At 43.5% G+C, this 22,939-nt stretch overlaps 1 protein-coding gene and 1 long non-coding RNA gene across 6 annotated transcripts in view; one reads left to right on the plus strand and one right to left on the minus strand.

Annotated features, from left to right (window-relative positions):
- ITPK1 (inositol-tetrakisphosphate 1-kinase) overlaps window positions 1–22,939 on the minus strand; it is a 256,126-nt gene that overhangs the window by 45,444 nt on the left and 187,743 nt on the right. For all 5 annotated transcript variants that reach the window (XM_073349514.1, XM_073349511.1, XM_073349513.1 and 2 more), the window contains one exon: window positions 3,071–3,169. In XM_073349514.1, coding sequence (XP_073205615.1) covers window positions 3,071–3,169 — 99 coding nt within the window. The remainder of the gene's footprint in view (window positions 1–3,070; window positions 3,170–22,939) is intronic.
- Window positions 15,040–22,939, plus strand: part of LOC140913331 (uncharacterized) — a 49,167-nt gene continuing 41,267 nt past the window's right edge. The window contains exon 1 of the long non-coding RNA XR_012159542.1: window positions 15,040–15,476. This is a non-coding gene — a long non-coding RNA (uncharacterized lncRNA). The remainder of the gene's footprint in view (window positions 15,477–22,939) is intronic.

Genomic DNA, 22,939 nt, shown 5'->3' on the forward strand with positions numbered 1-22,939 from the left:
CTCGTGACTTCTTTGAGAGTCACTTGATTTCAGCCGGGGCTCAAGTCAGCCTGGCAATCATGTGAACAGCTCCAGTCCTCTTGTGCAAACCTGCTCTGAATGGCTGCCTTCCCCACTTGCCTGCTGCTTTCTGGGGAAGAGCAGCCAGCCAGGACTGCTGCATAAAGCAGGAAGAGCTGTCTCCCTCTCTTCACCAGCCCACTCCATTCTCACACGAGGGAGCAGAAAGTGCTCTCAGCAATTCAGAGCAGTTCCACTCCCTTCTTCCCTCTGTCCAGCTGTGAACAATGGGTCAGCCTGCTCCCTCCCTCCAACCCTACAACACCAGGCTTGACAAGGGGGAAAGGGAGGAACCAGCTGCTGTTACCCCCTGGACCTGGAAGAGTGGGGTGAAGAACCCAGGAGCTGCAGGAGCAGCAGAGGTTAGGCTAGAAGGGTGGAATTGATGCGATAGGCAGATGCGAGGGCAGAACTGATATGGGAGCCGGGGGGGGGGGGGGAATTGATTTGAGGGATGGGGCAGAATTAATTGCTGAGCAGGGGATGGGAGCTCCTACAGAGAGGATTCTCTTTACCCAGTACAATTGAGAGAGTGGACAACACTAATTATCATCCCACATACACACTGGGGATGGGCAGGTGGAGTTAAAAAATAATAATAAAAAAACAGACAAAACCCCCCACAATATAATCTCTCTCTAAAAAGATTGCATGTTTTTTTTTTTGGCGGGGGGAGGGGGGGAAGGAAGATCTGACTTCTGGCTGTTGAACCTTGGGGTTGTCAAAATTGCAGTACGAGTGTCTGGGAACCACTGCTTTGCAGTTTGACCACCTCAGTGCTGCAGAACCAGACTGCTGTTAGCCAGTCTAGAATGTGAATGAAGTGGGGAGTCAAAATCATTCAGTTAGCTATAGGGTGTTGCTTCACAATATAACTTCATGAGATCTGCATCTCATTTTGAGAAGAGGGCAGCCAGGCAATACGACAATTGTTTTACCTTAGTACCTTACAAACAAAGTACTGCACCTTAACGGTTTGTCTACCCTGGCACTTTGTCGGCAAAGCTTTTGTCTTTCAGGGGTGTTAAAAAAAACACCCCCCCCTGAACAATAACATTTTTACCAATGAAAAGTGCCAGTGTGAACAGCGCTTTGTTGGCAGGAGCGTTCTCCTGCTGACAAAGCCTCTGCTGCTCATGGGGGGTGGAAGTTCTTTGTTGGCAGGTGAGCGCTCTCCGGCTGACACAGCAGCTACCCTGCGCGCCTTTTAACAGCACAGCTGTAGTGGTACAGTCATGTCGCTAAAAGCCTCGTTATGTAGCCATAGCCTAGTACAGGAGGCGAAGACACAGAGCAGACACCACTTCTGTTCATTTTACACCGACCGTATCAAATGAGGAAAGGAATAAAAAAAAGTCTCAGTGTGGATGTCTGTTACAATGAGACAATCAGCTTATTGCAGCTGCCTGAGGCTGCAGCCCCTCAAACCTGCCTTACACACTTTATTATTATTATTTTTAATTTCCTGGCATTTAAAGGGCATATTTTCCATCTGGATTTTGGGGTAGGGGGAAAAATTATTCTCTTGAGGAAAAATAGCAAACATGGCTGGTGGGAGCAAGCTCCTGAGCAGGTTCAAGACAACAGTATAACTGTTAGAACTATTTCAGAGTAACAGCCGTGTTAGTCTGTATTCACAAAAAGAAAAGGAGTACTTGTGGCACCTTAGAGACTAACCAATTTATTTGAGCATGAGCTTTCGTGAGCTACAGCTCACTTCATTGGATGCATACTGTGGAAACTGCAGAAGACATTATATACACAGAGACCATGAAACAATACCTCCTCCCACCCCACTCTCCTGCTGGTAATAGCTTATCTAAAGTGATCATCAAGTTGGGCCATTTCCAGCACAAATCCAGGTTTTCTCACCCTCCGTGCCCCCCCGCCCCCCCAAACTCACTCTCCTGCTGGTAACAGCCCATCCAAAGTGACCACTCTCTTTAAAATGTGCATGATAATCAGGGTGGGCCATTTCCAGCACAAATCCAGGTTCTCTCACACCCCCCCACACACACACACACAAACTCACTCTCCTGCTGGCAATAGCTCATCCAAACTGACCACTCTCCTTACAATGTACATGATAATCAGGGCGGGCCATTTCCAGCATAAATCTAAGTTTAACCAGAATGTCGGGGGGGGGGGGGGGGGAGAGAAAAAAACAAGGGGAAATAGGCTACCTTGCATAATGACTTAGCCACTCCCAGTCTCTATTTAAGCCTAAATTAATAGTATCCAATTTGCAAATGAATTCCAATTCAGCAGTTTCTCGCTGGAGTCTGGATTTGAAGTTTTTTTGTTGTAAGATAGCGACCTTCATGTCTGTGATTGCGTGACCAGAGAGATTGAAGTGTTCTCCGACTGGTTTATGAATGTTATAATTCTTGACATCTGATTTGTGTCCATTTATTCTTTTACCTAGAGATTGTCCAGTTTGACCAATGTACATGGCAGAGGGGCATTGCTGGCACATGATGGCATATATCACATTGGTGGATGTGCAGGTGAACGAGCCTCTGATAATGTGGCTGATGTTATTAGGCCCTTTGATGGTGTCGCCTGAATAGATATGTGGGCACAGTTGGCAATGGGCTTTGTTGCAAGGATAGGTTCCTGGGTTAGTGGTTCTGTTGTGTGGTATGTGGTTGTTGGTGAGTATTTGCTTCAGGTTGGGAGGCTGTCTGTAGGCAAGGACTGACCTGTCTCCCAAGATTTGTGAGAGTGTTGGGTCATCCTTCAGGATAGGACTATGAGCATTTCCCAGGAACATGGCTTTGTTTACCGCAGTGAGGTGTTTGAGGTAGAGAACATCTGTATGGAGCTCTTCAAAAGCTTGTGGGGAGAGACGTTATTCTAGACACCAACTGTTCAGTTTAACAGTGCTAATTATAGAAAGGTTCTAGTGTCCCTGACAAAGAATCATGCAGTTCTACACTGGTTACAGTGTTCTTTAGGGACGAATGTTCAGAATATACTAGGAGAAGTGATAAAAAGCCTGTTTACATACTGAATGGGAATGCTAGTCCATTCTTCTCTATGACCTGCAAGGTGTCTTCTCCACAGGCGCTTGTCAGCTCCATAAAGGGTGGTGAACAGATCCTCTCATCTGCAAGACAAAAAGAGGAGTCAAATGGAAATCTGGAGCTTTTGCCTACCAGTTCAGGTCATTACCAGCTCTCTCCACAGTAGCTGTTTTCCTTCCTAGTTATTCCACTAAGAGATTAAAGCAGAACACTTGTAAGATCATTCATCAAACATGGATTTGGGACTCTGGGATCCTTAGAATGGATAAAGGCCCCAATTTACAGACTCTCTTTGAAGGAAACAGAAATGAAAGGACAAAATGTTCACAAGTAGCCACACAGAATCACTGCCCACTTTTGAAAATTTAGCTGCATATTACGCACCCAAGGACACAGCACAGAACAGAGCCCAAATCTTGGCTCACAAGCTATTGCTTTAAGGTAAAATTCTCAAGAGTCTAAGTGACTGCATATCTTCACTCCTGGTGATCAGAACCCAGGTTAGCCTAGCCCACATATGAGCAGCCACACTACAAAGCCAGACTTTAGTATGTCAACTTAATTGTAGCCACACAGCTGCTGTAGGACTTCTGTGGTCATATCCCACGGTTACTAGCATCGCAGTAAGCTGAGCCTCTCTAGGATTCTTTCCTAGTGAATTGTGTGAGAACTTGTCTGTCCTTCTGGGCACATGGGGGTGGGAGTTGGGGTAATGGGGGGAGAAGGCAAGGACTAGTAGTGGCAGAATTTATTAGCCTGCATCCACACTGCAAAGTTGGGGGGTTACCAGCCCAAGTGTAAGAAGCATATAGGCTTTAGCCTATAGCCCCGATGAGACAGGTAGCCTGGGTTGAAAGCAGAGTGACCACCTTTTCAAAAGGCAAAAATGGGACACCTGCAGGAGCCCCGCTGCCTCCAAGGCCCTACCCCTGTTCCTCCTCTTCCCTCCGAGCCTGGGCGGCTCTTACTACTGCTCAGCTCCAGATTCTGGCCTGGCGGCAGGGCCTCAGTGGGAAGGGGAGGAGGAGGAGTGGGGGCGAGGCCTCGAGGCGGGGGTTGGGGGTGCTAAGGTCCACCTCAGCCCTCGTCCCACCACTGGCAAGAGACTGGCACTGCCCCTGAGCCTTGGGCAAGCACTGAGCAGTGCCACAGGGAATCCAGGATAAAAGATGTCCCGGAATCATTCAGCCTAGGATCAGGACTTGAACTCTGCATTTCGGGGCTATCCTATCCAATTCACATCACCCTACTAGAAAGGGCCACCACACTCAGGTGAAAGGGTTGTGTGTGTGTGGATAGGAGCTAGGGACAATATGGAAGTAAGAGCCTGACTTAAGTCTGCAGTGAAGATCGACCCTTAAGTTAAAGGTTTTGGGTGTGGATAGGAGTTGACTTAGGGGCAACACTCAAGTTATAACTTGTTAACTTTGCAGTAAAGACAAGCCCGAAGTTAAGCACTACTGATTAGGAGGGTTTAAAAAAACAACAACGATAACCAAACAAAAAGTGACAATAAAGAGTAGAGTTCAACGGCAATAATGAAGGCTTCACCTCTGAATATAAGCTGGAGATCAACATAGGAGAGGAGGAGAAAGATTGTTACCAGTACATCTGTCAGAAATAATTTACATTTTTGGATCAACCAGAAATTTGGATTGGCAGTAACTGAAGCTAACATGTAATTATTACTATTTATCTTTGTTATTGTGATAGCTCAGAAGCTATCATGTTAGGTCATGTTGAGGTCTCTGTCATAGGCACTGCACAAACAGAATAAAAGGACACTGTCTGTTCTCAAGAATGTAGTGTCTAAAAGATGAGCATTGTAATTCTTAGTATTTACATGGCGCTTTACATCTGGACATTTCTTTACAAAGATTGACTAAATTAATCCTCCTACTCCTTTGAGGATAGGTATAACATTGCCACCAGCTTACAAATGGGAAAAATTAAGCATTAAAGCTTACAGAGAGAGGGGGCACTGGAGCTGGGAGTATACCTCAGGAGTTCCTGGTTTATAGTTCTCACCATTAAACCATGCTGTTATCATAAAAAGTTTTCGCCTGAAAAAATTAAGGGTCTATTTTCATGTAGCCTGAAAGGAGCAGATGTATAAAGAGACTGATGCTTTGAGGTCAATTTCTAAAAGTCAAAACAAAACTTCCCATACTTCAAAGCTTTCAGCTCATTGCTATGAAAACAGAAAACAGCATCCAAAAGTGACAGGTACTGTAATATTTACAAGCTTCTGCCAGAGTAAAGTTTCTTTACTTGGATTAATTTGAGGAATCAGATTTAGCTTATGGACACGTGGGAACAACTTTGGCTTTGGCTGTTTTCTCACCCATATGCTTGAAGCTCACAAATAACTCTTGCTTTCAGTGATTTCATATTCAAAAGTGAGATTCCATCTCACTTCCTTCCATTTATTTCCCATGCTAACTAGCAATTGATATTGGTATGCTGCAATGTTCTTGCCAGTCACATGACACATGGGGAGGGGGCAAGAGAGTGCTTAAACTTCAGTGCTTAAAAGAACCAGCTGGATCAACAAAGAATGAAAGAGAAAATGAAAACTGCTAGAACTTCAGAGTGGTCCTGATGCTTCTGAATTGCTGACTTGGATGACAGTAAGCCCCCAATCCTCCCACACCACCACCAAGGGCAGGATTCTTACTTGCTGAATCCATTGGAGCAGACCTATAACTCAGTGGGAAAGCACTGCCCCCCACCCAAGCTTAAGATCCCAGCCTGGCCTCAAGAATAGAAAGCTACTTCTCAGAATTAACTGCACATATTGCAGATTTTAAAAGTGGTTGTTTTTTTTTTTCAATAAAATAAAATAAAATAAAAATAAACAGCTACTAGTCACCAATTACTGTCTATTCTGCGGCTGCACACATGCTCCACAGCTTTCTGATGAAAGCATCCTGCTTTCTCCACCAAGCCTCTGTTATCAGAGGGAAAGCAAGCTCGGTGCAGCTGCTCAGCATCAGAACCCATGTGAGACAGTATGCAAATTTAGTGTTTGATGGCTGATCTCAATCCTGGTTCTCATCAGCATGAAACTGAGAGACCCAGTTATGTCACATAAGCCAAACCCTGTGTAAACAAGCACCTCAAGGTACATTTAACCCATTGTGGCAATGCATTCCAGCATCGGGCATTATTGGATGTTCTCTCTGTTTCTCAGTCAAAAAATGGTTTCCGGTTGCCACAGGAAACCACCATCAAGAGGATAACAATGGCCATAACAAGAACTGGTCTAGAGATGAGAGCAGAGGAATGGGAGTCAGGAGTCCTGTGTTCTATTTCTGGCTCTGCCACGGACTCACTCTGTGACACTGGGGCATTATTACTCCTATCTGTAAACAAGAGGATAATAATTATTTGCATTACTCAGAAAGGTCTACTGAGGACTAAGTAATTATGTTTTTAAAGTGCTTTGAGATCTTCTAAAAGAAGATGCCACCTCCCTAATATACACACCTACCTCACCTCTTCTAGAGCTGTGTTAGTTCTGCGTGTCTAATAGAAGTAAAAAGTAGTTATGTTAAATTTACTTTTGTCAGGAAAGTGAGTAGCTATAACTCAGTACACATAGATAACAGGAGATGGTGCCACTTTTACAGTCACTTTTCAGATTAGAGCTTCACGTTAAAGTGTGATTGCCAAAGAATGTTTTTCAATGGTAGATCTGGGGAGGATTCGTTGTTCATTCTCTCACGATGGCTAAATATAAAATTGCCTTAGTGTACAAGTGACTTTTCTGAATTCCAGCCCTGAGCACTCAGCTTGGGATTTTAAAGTCAAAGTGGGTTCCTTCTGCCTCCCATCATGCATAAAGATTCAATTATCAGAACTATGGCTGGTCAGGAAATGATAAGTATTTGCTGCACATTTAAAAAAAAAATCAAAATTTTCCATTTTTTCCCCAACAAACAACACTTGTTTTGGTGGTTTTCAAAAGCCAAACAATTTTCAGTTTTATATTTTCATCCACACGCTGGAAAATTTTAAAAGAATTGAAAACGGTTATGGAAAAAAGGCCATTTTTCATCAAAAGAAATATTCCAAGGAAAAATGTCAAGCAATTCTGATCAGACCATAACGAAGAGCATTGGTCACCCAACAGAAATACTGACCGTTTTGAAGGACAGTATAATCTTTTGTCCTCTGCTACTGAACAAATGGCAGGGTCTCAGAGCTCAGGCTCCAGCCTGCGCATGGAAGTCTACACAGCAACAAAAACAACCCTGCAGCCCAAGCCCTGAGAGCCTGAGTCGGCTGGCACAGGCCAGCCGTGGGTGTCTAGTTGCTGTGTAGACATATGTCCCATTTCCCAGTTCCATCCACGCAAGTCACCGGGGTTTATGGATGACCTACGATAACTGAAGCAAGAGGGAGCAGAGCTGTTAAATAAGGAGGGACCATTTTTAAATGTTCATTTTTCTTACTACAAAACCTAAACATTTACTGGCTTCAATATCTAAAGAATATTGTTAAGCACTAACCACTGACTGCAGGGGAACTACAATCTTGGATTCTTTTCTCCTGGAAATCTTCAGGGCTAATTTATTTATAATAATGATTAAAGAAAAGATAATAAATTCAATCCCTGATAAACAGAATTGTTAACAATATCTTTCCCCAGCATTTACTAAAACAAGGAAGTCAGTGAAGAGATCTCTTTAAAAATCGAAGGAATGCCATGATGTAAGAGACTCACTAAGTTCTTAAGCCCTGTTTTTACTCACTCTGAACTGGGCATTACAGAAAGCTCTTTTGTTTGTTTTTTAGTACAATGGCAGCCTATGTCAGAGACCTGAATTTGGAAACACAACCAGGATGCCACTTGGCCAGATCAGAGAATCTGTCAACTTAAAACAAACAAAGAAAAACAAACAAAGCAAGAAAAAGAATACTGACGTGGATCAAGCCTGAGAGGCTCACCTTCACTACATCTAAAGGGGGTAGAGGGCTAGTCTTGCATCCAATCCAGTGCTGGATATAGCTTTAGAATTTTTGTCGTTGCTATTTGAAACAGCACGACCATTAAATCACAGCTGAAATATCAATGTGCCTTCTTGTTCTCTCCCCCCTTTGTCCTTATTTTTCATTTTTTATCTTGATATGTTTTCTGCAGCATCTGCTTTCGCTCAGACTATATTTTCTCTAACCCCCCTGTCATAAATATAAAGGGAAGGGTAAACCCCTTTAAAATCCCTCCTGGCCAGAGGAAAAATCCTCTCACCTGTAAAGGGTTAAGAAGCTAAAGGTAACTCGCTGTCACCTGACCAAAATGACCAATGAGGAGACAAGATACTTTCAAAAGCTGGGAGGAGGGAGAGAAACAAAGGGTCTGTGTCTGTTGGTATGCTGCTTTTGCCGGGGATAGACCAGGAATGGAGTCTTAGAACTTCTAGTAAGTAGTCTAGCTAGGTATGCGTTAGATTATGATTTGTTTAAATGGCTGAGAAAAGAATTGTGCTGAATAGAATAACTATTTCTGTCTGTGTATCTTTTTTGTAACTTAAGGTTTTGCCTAGAGGGGTTCTCTATGTTTTGAATCTAATTACCCTGTAAGGTATCTACCACCCTGATTTTACAGGGGTGATTCCTTTACTCCTATCTACTTCTATTTCTATTAAAAGTCTTCTTGTTTGAAAACTGAATGCTTTGTCATTGTTCTCAGATCCAAGGGTTTGGGTCTGTGGTCACCTATGCAAATTGGTGAGGATTTTTACCAAACCTTTCCCAGGAAGTGGGGTGCAAGGGTTGGGAGGATTTTGGGGGGAAACATGTGTCCAAACTGCATTTCCCAGTAAACCCAGTTAGAGTTTGGTGGTGGCAGTGGATATTCCAAGGACAAAGGATAAAATTAATTTGTACCTTGGGGAAGTTTTAACCTAAGCTGGTAAAAGTAAGCTTAGGAGGTTTTCATGCAGGTCCCCACATCTGTACTCTAGAGTTCAGAGTGGGGGAGGAGCCTCGACACCCCCCTTCCTCTTTCTCTTCAAGACTCTACTCTGACAAGGCTCCTTCCCTCCCCTACCCCATTTTTTAAATTTTGTTCTCTCTCTCTCTCCCCCTCCTTCTTTCCCAGTCTCTTTTCATCATCATTTCTTTTCCTTCCATTGTTCTACCCAAGGGGTTCTCAACCTGCGGCTCAATCAGCACACTGCTTCGGCCCATGTGACATCGTCAGGGCCATACAGGTAGTATATATATTGTGTGGATGTGACCCACATAACACACACAGAGCTGCATACGTGGCCCACAATGGTAAATAGGTTGAGAACCACTGCTCTACCCCCTTCCCACTTTGGATGCAGGTCAGATGCAGGTGATAAGTGTGCTTGGGAAAGCGGGCTGCATATACCAACAGGCAGTAAGTGATGATGTAGCACTCTATGGCTCTCTCTCTCTATGGCTCTGCTTCACCTGGAATCTGACATTCAGTTCTGGGTAACACTTTCTCAGAAAGATAGAAAAATTGGAGGTAGTTCACACGGAAGCCAAAAAACGATCCGGGAGCTGGAGAAACTGACCTATGAAGAAAGAGTAGAAGAATAACTTGGCCAAACAACAAATAAGAGGAGTGGAGGGCGATAGAGAACCGGAGGGTTATAAACACCAAGGGAATTATTTTGGGTGACATGCAAGGATACTGCTACAAGCAATGAAATGCAATTAATAAAAAAGAAAAATGTAGATTGAATATTGGTCAGGAAAATTTTTTTCTGGCAGTGAGATGTGGTGGAAGTCTCAATGCTTGGGACTATAAAAACCAAACTGGACAAAGCACCAGATGATACAACTTCTCTAACTCTCTAACTTCTATGATCCTTAAGATTTGTGAAGCAAAGTATCAACACGTCAAAAAAAATATCAGCAGAATCCAAGTACTGCAGACATAGTATGATGGCAAAGTGGATACAGAGACACACTTTTCCAGAGAAGAATTCTGATCTCAAGTTCTTACTACCCATTTGCGTGGAACAACTATTTCTGGAAGCTACACGAGTCCCTCCCATCTATCACGTCTAGAAAAGTCAAGCTAGGATGAGAACAATTAACATCCCTAGGACCATGGCTGTAGCACCTTCTGAAGCTTTCAGCAAAGTAGCTTTTAAAAGAGAAGAATAGCTTTCTACGGGGGGGGGGGGGAACCTCCAGCAAAAACACTGAAAGCTTCATCATGACCAAACAAGGTGCAACCAAATGGCTTTATTTATCCCAATCCAAGCACAAAAAGGGATTAGTTCTCCTTCTAAAGGCCAGGGATTTCCTATCAGGGTACTGCAAAGCCTGTGACTGGAAATAATGCACTGGGACACCAACACCACTAACGCTCCGGACTCCAGCATCCAGACCCATAGTCACAACAGCCTCCCTTAAATCTTCACTGCTGAGTGATTAAGGAATAGAATAGAGAACCAGGAGACCTGTGTTCTAGTCCCAGCACCACCATTGCTTCACTGTGCAACTGGCTAAATCACCTCACTTAGCTGTGCCTCAGATTTCCCATCTGCATATGAGGAGAATACTAACCTCACATGGGTGTTGTGAGGCTTAAGTAAAAAGGGCTCCCAAAACTCTGAGCTACTTAGATGAAAGGCACTACGGAAATGCAAATAATTATTAAGGTTATTATAGCAAATTAACACTCTGCCCCATAGACAGTTTTAATCTGTGAATTTTAGCTGCCAAAAACTTCTCTCTACAGATCCACCAGAAAGACTCAATCTGTAACACAACTCTGAGAGCCAAACTATTTATTTACAGAATCCACCTTTCTGAAAGAGCTTGGTGCTGCTTATTTACCATCTTTTTTTCCTAGCTAGTTATAAAGATGGCAACAGCTTCCCTGTGAGACTCTACATTTGGCTGTAGAGGCTGTGGGGACTGCTTTGAAGAAATAGGGTGGGTTACTTCTGTATATAAAATACACACAATATACAGTAAAGGGAATGCTCCTGAAGTCTTGGCCTCCTTTGTAAACAGTCATTAAAATAAATAGGCAATTTCCATAACTCAGTACCACTGGTTCAGTTTATTCACTCTCAAAGGCTCCCAAATCAAAAGTAACAATCACAAGAGATTTGTTAGAAGGAACAACAGTTCTGAATCCTCAGTCTTTACCAGAGAAAAGCCCTTCTTTAAATCGACAGAATACTTGGCCCTGTGACTTCAAGAAGCTTAAACCTGGAGTTTTCCAGTAAACTGCATTTCATTATCACTTTCACAGACTGCCACAACTGCACTCCACTCCCATGGGGTTATGAAGGACTTGCAGCTATTGATCTAGTCAGTGCCACATATCGTCATCCTAATACACCATGTGGAGGAAAGGTGAACTTCGACAAACGTTTCCCCCGCCCCCGGAGTTCACTTTCAACTGGAAAAAAACCTAGCAGATTTCCTTTGTTAGTAGCCAGTTTACTTTAGGTTGAGGGTTTCTCATTTTAAACCACCAAGGGTATGTCTACGCTGCAATTAAACACCTGTGGCTGGCCCGTCTCACAGGAGTTGGGCTGTCGGGCTTTGAACTTGCGGCGTAGACGTTCAGGCTGGGTTGGATCCTGGGCTCTAGAATTCTCCCCTTCCTGGGGTCTCAGAGCTTGGGCTCCAGCCCGAGCCCGAACGTCTGAACTGCAATTTTACAGACCTGCAGCCTGAGCCCTGCCACAGGTGTTTAATTGCAGTGCAGATATAGGCTATACGATGGTCTCCTCCTCATTCAGAATACATGGAATCATTATATAGTTACTATAGTGACAGCCACAGTTAAATTTGAAAAACAGGTTTCATCCGAACGCCCCCTTTTGCAGTTGCTCACAGCTTTCACAAATGGAATTTTTTATGTAAATTTTTTTGAATACTAAGAAAGAGAAATCTCTTCAACAACAGTCAAAGTTAAACTCAAGATTAAGATATAAAATAAGTAAAACAGACGGGAGGAAGGAGAAGAAAATCTTAATATTGTGTAGAGTTTTGATATGGCAACTAATAAACGTGTTAAATGCCTAAATGCAAGAAAAACTAGAAGCTTGGGTCTCAACATGAGATGAAAGACTTTAATTGACACTATCTACTAAAAAGACAGAAGGAGAAGATGAGAAGCATCAACCACAATATGTAATCAATATATCACAAAGAAGAAAGAGACTGGTAGCAAGTCTTGTCAATGTAGCTTTAAGGCCTTCCATAGGTCAATTTATAATTGTGTATTTCTGTATAATACTGATATTATCTCAAGTTGTAAAACAAGTTTTATAAGATTTCTGCTATAAAAATGGATCTGATCATAAATAAAATTTTAAAAGTCACAGCTAAGCCAAGAGGCTTTTTTTTTTTTTTTAAGTTTCAGAAAAATCTATTCAGCCATTTTTGAGCAGTGTTAAAAAAAATACTCCCAAAAATCTCTTATTTGTTTAATAAATTCCACTCAGTATTTCTGTGCATGCACAACTTAACACCAGCAGAACAGATTTTGTTCAAATATACTTTGGTTTGTAATAGTACTGAGGCTTAAAAATCAAGTCAAGTCTTAAGATCGGTATCGTCGACACCTTACTTATTACGACACCTTATGTAGCAAGGCTACATAAGAAATTCCAGATTGTATTATAGATAAATTATTAATTAATACAATGAATTAAAGAGGACATTGGCTGAATTCATTCCATGGTGCAACTCCACTGAAGGCAAGAGAGTTACACTAAGTCTGAATTTGGTGCCATAATTCAAAGACACAAGGGGGCAGAGTTATACTTAGCTTTGTGGGTTGGATTCCTCAACTTTAACACTATTAATGCTACAATTTTGCATGGAGTATCTACATGTAACCGAAAACCCACATAAGCACAAGTCTCTACCTATAATGAATGGGCATTATTTGGAACCTCTGAATACTAGTGGGAAAGCTAAAACCCATACCTGAAAGTAAAGACAACAGGATTATAAACTCATAATAATATATAAACCTACTATAACTATCACAGTTCAGGGCTGTCAAGGATGGTTTTAGAACAAGGCAAATTCACGTTAAACTTGGGGGTTGGGGTAGGAGACACTTAAGGGGAAATAGAGCATACGAGAAAGGAAAGTCAGCACCACCACCCCTAGGTACAACTTTCCCTGTCAGCATTGCCTGCTGACTTCTCCAATACTGAAGATACAGCTCTTTCAAAAAACTGTGGTCTAAATGATACTGCCAACACATCCATAAATTTTTTTTATCCTGTCCTGCAACCCACAATGCCCAAATAGCTCTTTTTAGGGCATTTCCCACTGCTACAGGGCAGAAATATAGGTTTCTACCCTTTTACATCTTGTTGAAGGTAACTTCCCCACCCCCCTTCTCCTGCATGGCTAGAATGATTAGATTCCAAGGTACCAAATGTTTCATGCAATTCTGTTTGGGGAATTTGCTCCTGATTAGAAATGAGCATGTCTATCTCACATATAAACACTCCTGTTTAAAACGAGATAAATGTCCTGCAAACGAACTTTCAGCTTACTCACTGTGATTCAGCTTCATAAGTATTGGAACTGGATCAGTACAGCCATGGACATGTCTGGAATTAAGATATGCTATGGGGCGAACACACACTGGTCACTAGAACCCAATGGAGCGATCCCATGGAAACGTGAAAGGTGAGAGGTGATCTGTCTCATTCAGGAGCAGGGCCAGCTCCAGGCACCACCTTTCCGAGCAGGTGCTCGGGGCGGCACTGAGAACGGGGCGGCCAGCCGTGTCCCGCAGCGGCAATTCAGTGGCAACTCCACTGCTGTTCCCGCCGCAGCAGCTTTTCAGCGGCAGCGCAGCAATTCGGCTGCGACTGCTTGGGGCGGCAAAATTGGCAGAGCCGCCCTGTGCGGGAGACAGATCTCGGGAAAGGCTGAGAGAAGCATTCGTGTCGGACATCGGGCAGACTTATTTTTCCAACGATGAAGGGGAACAGAATGGCAACACACCACCTCACACATGTGAAAGAGAGCAGAACGATGGAGGGGATTTATAGTTAAAAAAAAAAGTTATATTAAAGTAGAAGCTTCAAAATATCTCGCTTTTTTTGGGGTAAGTTTACATTCTTATGATGATCCCCCAAATCAGCGCTGATTATCAGGAAAATCCAATGGAGTTTGGTCACATGACTGAGCTGCTGAAAACTCTATGCCATCTTCCTCAACTGTGTTTTACAAGTCTGTGGTGGCATAGGGTTGCCATGTGTCCAGTTTTCGACTGGAATGCCTGGTCGAAAAGGGACCCTGACTGCTCCAGTCAGCACTGCCGACCAGGCTGTTGGAAGTCTGGTTGGTGGCGCTAAGGCAGGCTAGTCCCTAGCTGTCCAGGCACTGTGCTGCACCCCGGAAGCGGCCAGCAGGTCCAGCTCCTAGGCAGGTCGCCCATGGGGCTCCATGCGCTGCTCCTGCCCCAAGCACTGGCTCCGCATTCCCATTGGCTGGGAACCGTGGCCAATGGGAGCTGGGGGGGGGTGTGCCTGCGGGCGAGAGCAGCGCGTGGAGACCCCTGTCCCCCTGCCAAGGAGCCGGACCTGCTGGCCACTTCCAGGGCACAGCGCAATGCCAGGACAGGTAGGGATCCTGCTGTAGCCCCACTGCACCGCTGACTGGGAGCCACCCAAGGCGAGCCCGTGCCCCAACCCCCTGATCCCCCCAAACCCAGAGCTCACTCCTGCACCCCTCATCCCCAGCCCCACCCCAGAGCCTGCACCCCAACTGGACCCCTCACCCCTCCAACACCCCAACTCCTGCCCCAGCTTGGACTCCCCTCCCACACCCTGAACCCCTCATTTCTGGCCCGACCCCGGAGCCCGTACCCCCAGTTAGAGCCCTCTCCCCCTCTCACACCTCAACCCCCTGCCCCAGCCCAGTGAAAGTGAGTAAGGGTGGGGTACAGCAAGCCACCAAGGGAGGGGGAATGTAGTGAGTGCGGGGTGGGGCCTCAGGGAAGGGGCGGGCCTAGGGTGTTTGGTTTTGTGCGATTAGAAAGTTGGTAACCCTATGTTGGCACTACATGTAACAGAGAATGAAGGCCCACAGTGGGGCTGTGTAATAACAACTGGAACCAGAGTAACCTGACCAGCTCTCCAGAGGAAGATGTGTATTCAGGTGGTTTTCAGACACTGCATGGAGGAGCTGGGCCTCTTATAAAATGCTCCACATTCCAAAAAAAGAAGGGAGCCTGGAAACAGAAGGCTAAAACAGTTTCTGCTGAAATCGCCAGAATTTCCATAGAGCAGTGAAACTGTATGAAAGTTAAGGGGATTATTCTCACAGATCGGAACATTTCCAGTTTGCCAAGAGCAAAAAAGGCTGAGATGAGGAGTCATTTTCCAGAAAAAACAAAAGACCTATTTGGTGAGTTCAAAGGAGTCTCTGTCTCCATGGTCATTTAATGATATGGTCATTGCAATGGTGTTGTAAGTACTGACATCTAGGACATCCAAGAGGGAGTTCTAGAAGGGAGAACTCTACTTCTCAGGTTGTCTTCTATATTCAGGTATGACTGTAGGGTTCAGTGTGAATATCTGAGGCCCAATGGTTATTCTGCCTATTCAGAGCTAATTAACGTCTTGATAAACATGCCAGTAACACAGCCGTACTGCATTTCGCACACTTTCCCACACTTTTTTTTTTAAATAGTGTATCAGACACAGAACTAGAACTTGGCACTGCACTTCTGAGATAATTAAAGTCTTTCAGCCTATTGGCTTTTTACATAACCCAAGATATGTTATAATTATACAAATACACTGCCTATCAGGCTTGATCACTTATGACATGGCTTTGGTACTATCTCCTAGTCTATTGTATAGTCTGTGCTGTACTAATAAGCTGTAATAGCGATACTTAGCACTTTGAAGATATAAGGATGGAAATATAAAAGTGCTTTGCCAACACTGGCTAATTAATACTTAAAAGATGCCAGTGAGGTAGGCAGGCTGGTAAGCATTATCACCAATTTACAGATAGGCAAGTAGGTATGATGAGGTTCAGCAATCAGCCTAACAACAACAAATACTGTAGTGTGTCAGCAACAGTGGAAATGAGGCATTCCTGGCTTCCTGTTTCCTGCGCAGATCACTCAACTATGCAGCCACTCTAATAAATAATAGGATTATTATTTATATAGTGCCAAGCTTGCTAGGCATAAACTCTCTGCCTGAGGAACTTACAGCCCAAATACTACACTGTTAAAAAACGGGAGAATTTCCTACAGAAAACTATCTGTACCTTTCCAGCAACGGCAGCATGTGAATCATTTTCTTAGTAGTTTTTAAATATAACACTACTTTGCTGCTGGGCCTCTATTGCAACCAATGTGCTACTGCCTGTTAAGTTAACATTCTGTTGGAGTCAATAAAATGTTAGACTCTACCTAATAAATTCAGCAGCACAAATAGGTACCTTCTGCCTGCACATGTCTGGCAAATTCATCTGCAGCCAAGCAGATGGTTATTACCTTCAGTTTGCACTCCAGTAGAAGTATTTACTGTTTCCCATCACAGCCCATTTCTATACTTATTTCTTAGGTTCGTCTTCCAAGAACAGCACTTTGTATAAGAGCAGCACAGTGCAAAAAAAGGCCAACCTAGGAGATTAATAGATCAAATTTGGCCTGTGGAGAAAAATGGGACAGGCATACCCTTTGATGCAAGGGCTATAGCAGCATGTTGTTTCCCACTAAGAATTCCTGGCTGCCACTGAATGGAAGAGATTATTCAATAACTGCTTCATGCTGAGAGGATTCACATATGCATGCACCCCTCCCTCCCAAAAAACTGTTCATAACCACTTGGTGGAGACCATCTGTACCAACAGAGAAATAATTAGTAGTTAGGGAGACAGACTATTCAATACCAGGTTTCAGAGTAGCAGCCGTATTAGTCTGTATCCGCAAAAAGAAAAGGAGTACTTGTGGCACCTTAGAGGCTATCAAATTTATTTTAGCATAAGCTACAGAATGCATCTGATGAAGTGAGCTGTAGCTCACGAAAGCTTATGCTCAAATAAATTTGTTAACCTCTAAGGTGCCACAAGTCCTCTTTTTCTTTATTCAACACCAGTTTGAGAGAGACAGGCCACAGTCCTTCAATAACCTCTGATGTCCACTGACTCCAAAAAACAGTTTAAAAACTGGCAGAAAGTGCGAGACTGTTGCAAAGGATTTTGTGCCAACTATATTCCCACTTACCAATGAAAGCCCAGTTTGAGAAGTTTCACTTTACAGTAGGATAGCTCTTCCTACATATTAGGATACTAATCATCCAGATTAACCTTGAAGGATCAGGGCCTGATTCTCCTTTCTTGCTTGTTTTACATCAAGTCGTTTTGACTTCAATGGAGTTAATGCCTCATTTAGACCAGCATGGCCAAAGAATCAGACCTTCTGTTTCTCACATTGTCTAACAAGAAAAGGGGTGGGGGGAAAAGAACATTGGTGGTAATACCCATGAAAAGATAGGCTGCTGCTTCTTGCACATAAACAGAACAACTCACTTTCAAAAGCTAAGGGGGTATCCAAAAAGAACAGATACTCTCATAAAGCTCTTTATAGCTCTAATCTAAGAGGACTGATGGCCCTTAACTAGATCAGTTTAATGAGATTTCTGCAGCTAAGTCTTGAGAGACTACAGAATGCACAGCCCATAGTCCCTATAAATATCACTTTCATTTTACACAGTGCATGCCCACATACTGCATATTTAAGGCAGAAGCAAGGAAGTGGCCCATGGCAGTGCTGAAGAGTGTTGTTTTTTTTTTTAAAACCTTTTTAAAGCAGAGAAGCAGCTCAGTGGTATCTCCATCTAGTTCCTATACGGTGCCCATCATCATGCTGCCTGAGTGCCTACAACCATAGCATTTCCAAAAGGATTGTACTCGAACGATTAGAGCACAGAAACAGCAGTCAGGACTGGTGTACTATCCTGACCCTGTCATTGACTCTCTGTGGAAACTTGACAAGTAATTTAACCTCTAGGCCTCCATTTACTCCTCTGTAAACGAATGTGCACTGAGATCTGAGAGGGTTAATACATAGTTGTACTGTATGTTTAGATCCTTGGATGAAAGACACTATTACGAAATGTTAATTATTCTTGATGAATTACCAAGAAGGGCCCAAAGCAAAATCCCACATCAGAACATCCCTGAGCTTTGCGGTATCTCAGATCCAGCCCCACATTAGTGCAATGCATGCCTATTTCTACTCTGCTATAGCCTTACGCTTTCCCACATTTGGGGACTAGTGTTTTCATATGGGTATGTCTTTGTTATGCAAAGCAGCTTCCAAGAAACACATTGTGATATTAATGTGTTTCACACTGCGTCACGAGGAGTGAAATATAAGAACACGATGGAAAAGTAAGAACACAATGGAGAGAGAGAAATGTTCAGACAGATATTCAAAAGATGTAAATAAATAGGGATGGAGGGGGGGAATTCAAGCAGAAATCTAAAAATCAAGCCAGCAACATATGCAAATGGCAATCTGACCACGGCTTTCAGGTAATCTGCACTTAGCTGAAAGCCGAGATCCTCCCTTCCTACTGCCCTCAACAAGAACAGTCATCAGTATGGCTAATGAACTCTAATGTACGTGGGACTTCCTTTTATACTTAACAAGTCAGAGCTAGCATAGAAGCTTGTGTTTTGTGATGGTGAAGGAATGGCTAGATTTACATTGTGCTTATTAGTGAACCTTCTGAGATTTCCGATTAAGACTAGAATAGATCTTTAGATGCATTTCAGATGCCTAGAGAAGTGGATTACATGGGTCAAAATGGAAGTGCAGACAAATCAAGGATTCTATTCTGCACTTATTTCCAAGGGGTATTTTTTAGTGTAGACAAGAGTGATGCTATCCATCACCATTACTCAGATTACACAGACTGTTGCAATCTGGAGAATACCGGAGTCCTGAGTAAGAAGGAATGCGGTCCACTTAAAACAAGGAAAAGGGGAGAAACTTGCCCAACTCAAGCAAGTAAAATGTGCATTTTTTTTTTTAAAAAGGTGTTGACTAAAGTGTGAAGTCTTGTCATCAGAAACTGAGGTGCGGATGGTCAGGCCTTGAGGTTGGAATGATGGCAGTTGGGCTCAGCGGTTGAAGCGGTGGAAGTCGAGCTTAGCTATCAAAGCCAAGGGTCAGACCTGGAATCAGGAGCCAAGAGCAGGGTTGGGACAAAGCAAGAGTAGGGCTGAGAGCAGGGCTGGAGCAGGATGAGGCCTGTGGAGTCTGTCACCACTATCAGGTAGAGGAGAATTCCAAGCCATGAGGCTAAACTGAGCAGACAGACGCTGTTTCGCCTCTGAGGCTTAAATACCTGCTCAAAGTCATCAGACCACCTTGCGGATTGCCTAGAGCCTAACACAGGAATGAATCATCCCTCCATGTGGCTTAATCAGGCTCTAGTTCAGGGATGACTCATCATCTCACAAGTAGCTACATGGGGCAATTTTGTTGGCATATGTTTTTCCACTATAACTACACAGGTATAACTATGCTGGAAGAATGTGCTCACATTACTTTGTTTATGCCATCTTAAGCTACTGCCTTTGTGAATTATTGCATCCAGACACCTCTGCACTTTCTCAAAATAACGGCACAACTTTCTGGGCAGATATCCCATGGTGTGATGTTCCATAGCTAGGCTCTATGCATTCTGGGACCTTCCTTGCATCGAATTGTGGGATGCCTACAGGAACCTAATGGAATTTTGGGATTTGAGGTCAAACTCCTATGACTCCTTACCTGATATCCCAGAATTCATCTGGTTTTGGCCAGCCACTATCTACTGGGCAGAAGAAGGATCCTTAAACAGCAAGGGAAGGAGAGTGGGGGCTGGCACGCTTAGTCCAGCATCTATCGGGATCTAGGGATTTGGTATATCATGGAAAAAAACACTTTTGAGCTTAAACTTTCCAGAACAGATGCCCTTTTGATCACTCAATGGAGGATGGAGGTGGTGATTATATTAAAAGCTAAGGAAGGAGAGAACTAAGGTGCGTGTCTGGCTTCCTAATTAGCAGTATCTGGCCAACATGGCAGCTCCCAGGTGGTCCTAGGAATAAAGTTATTTAACTCCCCTGATACATTTCCCTCCTCTTAAGGAAATGCATTCAGTATTTGACTTCGGAGACCTGGACAGTTTTTTGTAATACAGCACATAGTATTCACTGGTTGAGGTCCCCTCTGCAACACTGTCAGGCTGGCTATCCACCTGGGTCTCAGGAGTCATTTGCAGTGCTGTCTCTGACTGCATCTTAAGCGCAAGGTTGGGTTGTCTGGAGGAATGTCTCTTCATTGGGGTATGGGATAGGCTGGGTTCCTTCCAAACTGTCCACACCACACCGGGATTCCACAGTGGCATTCCTGGTAAAAATCCAGTCCTGTGCTCCTGGTAAGCTCATGCACTGGGAGTACTGCCAAAAGTCTTGGTTTTGTCTTTAGCATTTTTATAGTTCTGCAGGAGCATCTTGGCTCTGGTATGGCAGTGGACCCTATCCTGGGAGTACCCCTTCTCCCACATTTGTTCCACTGCTTGAAACAGCTGCTTGAAGAGCTTTGTGCTCCAGTGACTCATTTTAAGACAGGAGTGGTCATGCTCCTCTCCCCAGACAGCAAGTAAGTCCAGAAACGCCAGATGGGATCACATGGGCATAGCTACTGTAATGGACTCTAGCTATGTGAACTTACCACAAGCTGGAACGGCAAAGGGGCATATCTGTGTGCGCGCCAGAATTTAAAAAGGGAGATGACATCTAGTCAAGACAACCCTGGAGCAATGGAGGGCACACAAGTCAAAACAGGCTGATTCGGGTGTGAAGAAATGCAGTGGGGGATGGTAGCAGGTGATGTGTCTGAAGCAGGAATGTTAATTTAAAATAGGAGTGTAGTCACATAAGTCTTAAAGTGTATAACTCATCCTGGAATAGAGTTATATAGCTTCCAAAGCAGATTAATTAAAACGGGATAAAATGCCTGATAACTCAAAAAACTCACCACTTTTGGGTGTGGACACAACACAATTTATTCTGGAAAAAAATAAAGTTATACTGGGGGGCAGGCAACAAAAAAAACTCTTCCCACGCAGAGAAGCCCTAAGTCAAAGTTTTTCCCAGGCAAATTTAAACTGAGGAATTATCACTTACTAAGCAGATCAGGCCAGATTTCTGACCTTGGCAAGACTGCTCTTTTTAAAAACTGATCTTTAATGAATCCATCATATCAGGCAGCATCACACTGTTTCAGCATGAGGCAAGAATACCTCCTCTTTCTGCCTATTCAAATTCCTTCCACATGTATCTTGTGGCCACAGCAAGGAAAACCCTTGCTCCTGGGTGCTGCTTTTTGGTGGAGGTTGGGTCTTTGTGGCAGAGAAACCCTCTTCCTATGCTATTACTGCATTCCGTCAGAGGACAGGAATCCCCACACTCAGATGAAATTTGCACTGAAATATTACACCTATTCCCACCCAAAGCAGCGTATGTGGCTGTACGTTCTAGATGCTCTTAAGGAAATGCATTCAGTATTTGACTTCGGAGACCATTCTTACTACTAATATATGCAACTGCACCAGTCTTTACTGTTACCTTGTCCTCCTACCTTTCTTTTGCATGTTTAGTCACCTACTGAATATCGTCTGCACCCTAAAGCTGTGAGATGTCTGGGGCAGATACTGTCTTTTGTTATTTGTTTGTACAGTTTCTAGTACCATGGGGCTCTGATCTTTGTCTTGGGGTCCTTAAGCGCCACTGCAGTAGAAAAAACAATTATGTGGTCAGAACTCCCACTTCCTGGAAAGAAGATCTTTGGGGCTGGGAAGGAGAGGCACAGAAGATATACACACATAAATAAGCATCCCAAACTAAATCCCTCAGAAGGCAGTGGGTTTGTCCCCAGTTGTTTTACTACGCACTTACCAATGTTAAGCCAAGTCAATTATTCCCCTGCATCATTCTTTCCATCTTAGCAAAGATTAAAATCTCAAGAAATTTTGCTAATGTGATTTTATTTGTTTGAAGGGAGCAAAAAGTATTGTACTCTTCCATGTAAACATAGGCACAGTATTTACAGACACGCTGCCACTTACTGAATCTTTCGTCTTAGTACAATAAACCAAGATTGCATCACCCGTTCTTGCATAACCAGCTGGCATAGGCTCTTCCGGTGACTGGAAACTTGTTTCTTTGTATTCCTTTGCATTGCATTATCTGGAGGGGCTTTTACAGGCCTTGGGGAGTAGTTCCAGACTGCTGATAGAGATACAACACGTACTGAAATTTACCAATTTATTTTCTTAATTGGAGTATCCATCATAGGGGATTTTATAACAAGAATCAGTGTTGTATCTGAAATCAGGCTGTCAGGATTTATGAAGTACAGAATGTGTTCTCCTAAAAATGAAAGTTGAGTTTTGCAAACTATTAAGCCCTTTTTCCTCGACAGAGAAATACCCTTTTTCAATGCATTAAAAGAGATAGCAAACCTTATAAAAGGCACTAATGACATATTCCTTTCCAAGTCTAAGGGTCACTTCTCCATAATTATTTCCCCTCAACCGCCCTGCTACCTTAAACACAGCAAACTATTCATGGCTCCCCCAGACCCCCTCATCCTAGGGGTTCTGTGACTGACTGCTCCTGGTTCTCATCCCACTTTGCTGACTGCCCCTTCAAAATATCTTCCTGTTCTCAGAGATTTGTCTTTGGTTCTCTTCTACCCCACCACTGTCTCTCGACCCTCACACTGAGGAGAACCTACCTCATAGACAAGTCAGATTGGAAGGAATCTGGATAGGTCATCTACTCCAGTCCCT

This window comes from Lepidochelys kempii, chromosome 6 (genome assembly GCF_965140265.1).
Source record: "Lepidochelys kempii isolate rLepKem1 chromosome 6, rLepKem1.hap2, whole genome shotgun sequence".
Classification (NCBI taxonomy): Eukaryota; Metazoa; Chordata; order Testudines; family Cheloniidae; genus Lepidochelys; species Lepidochelys kempii.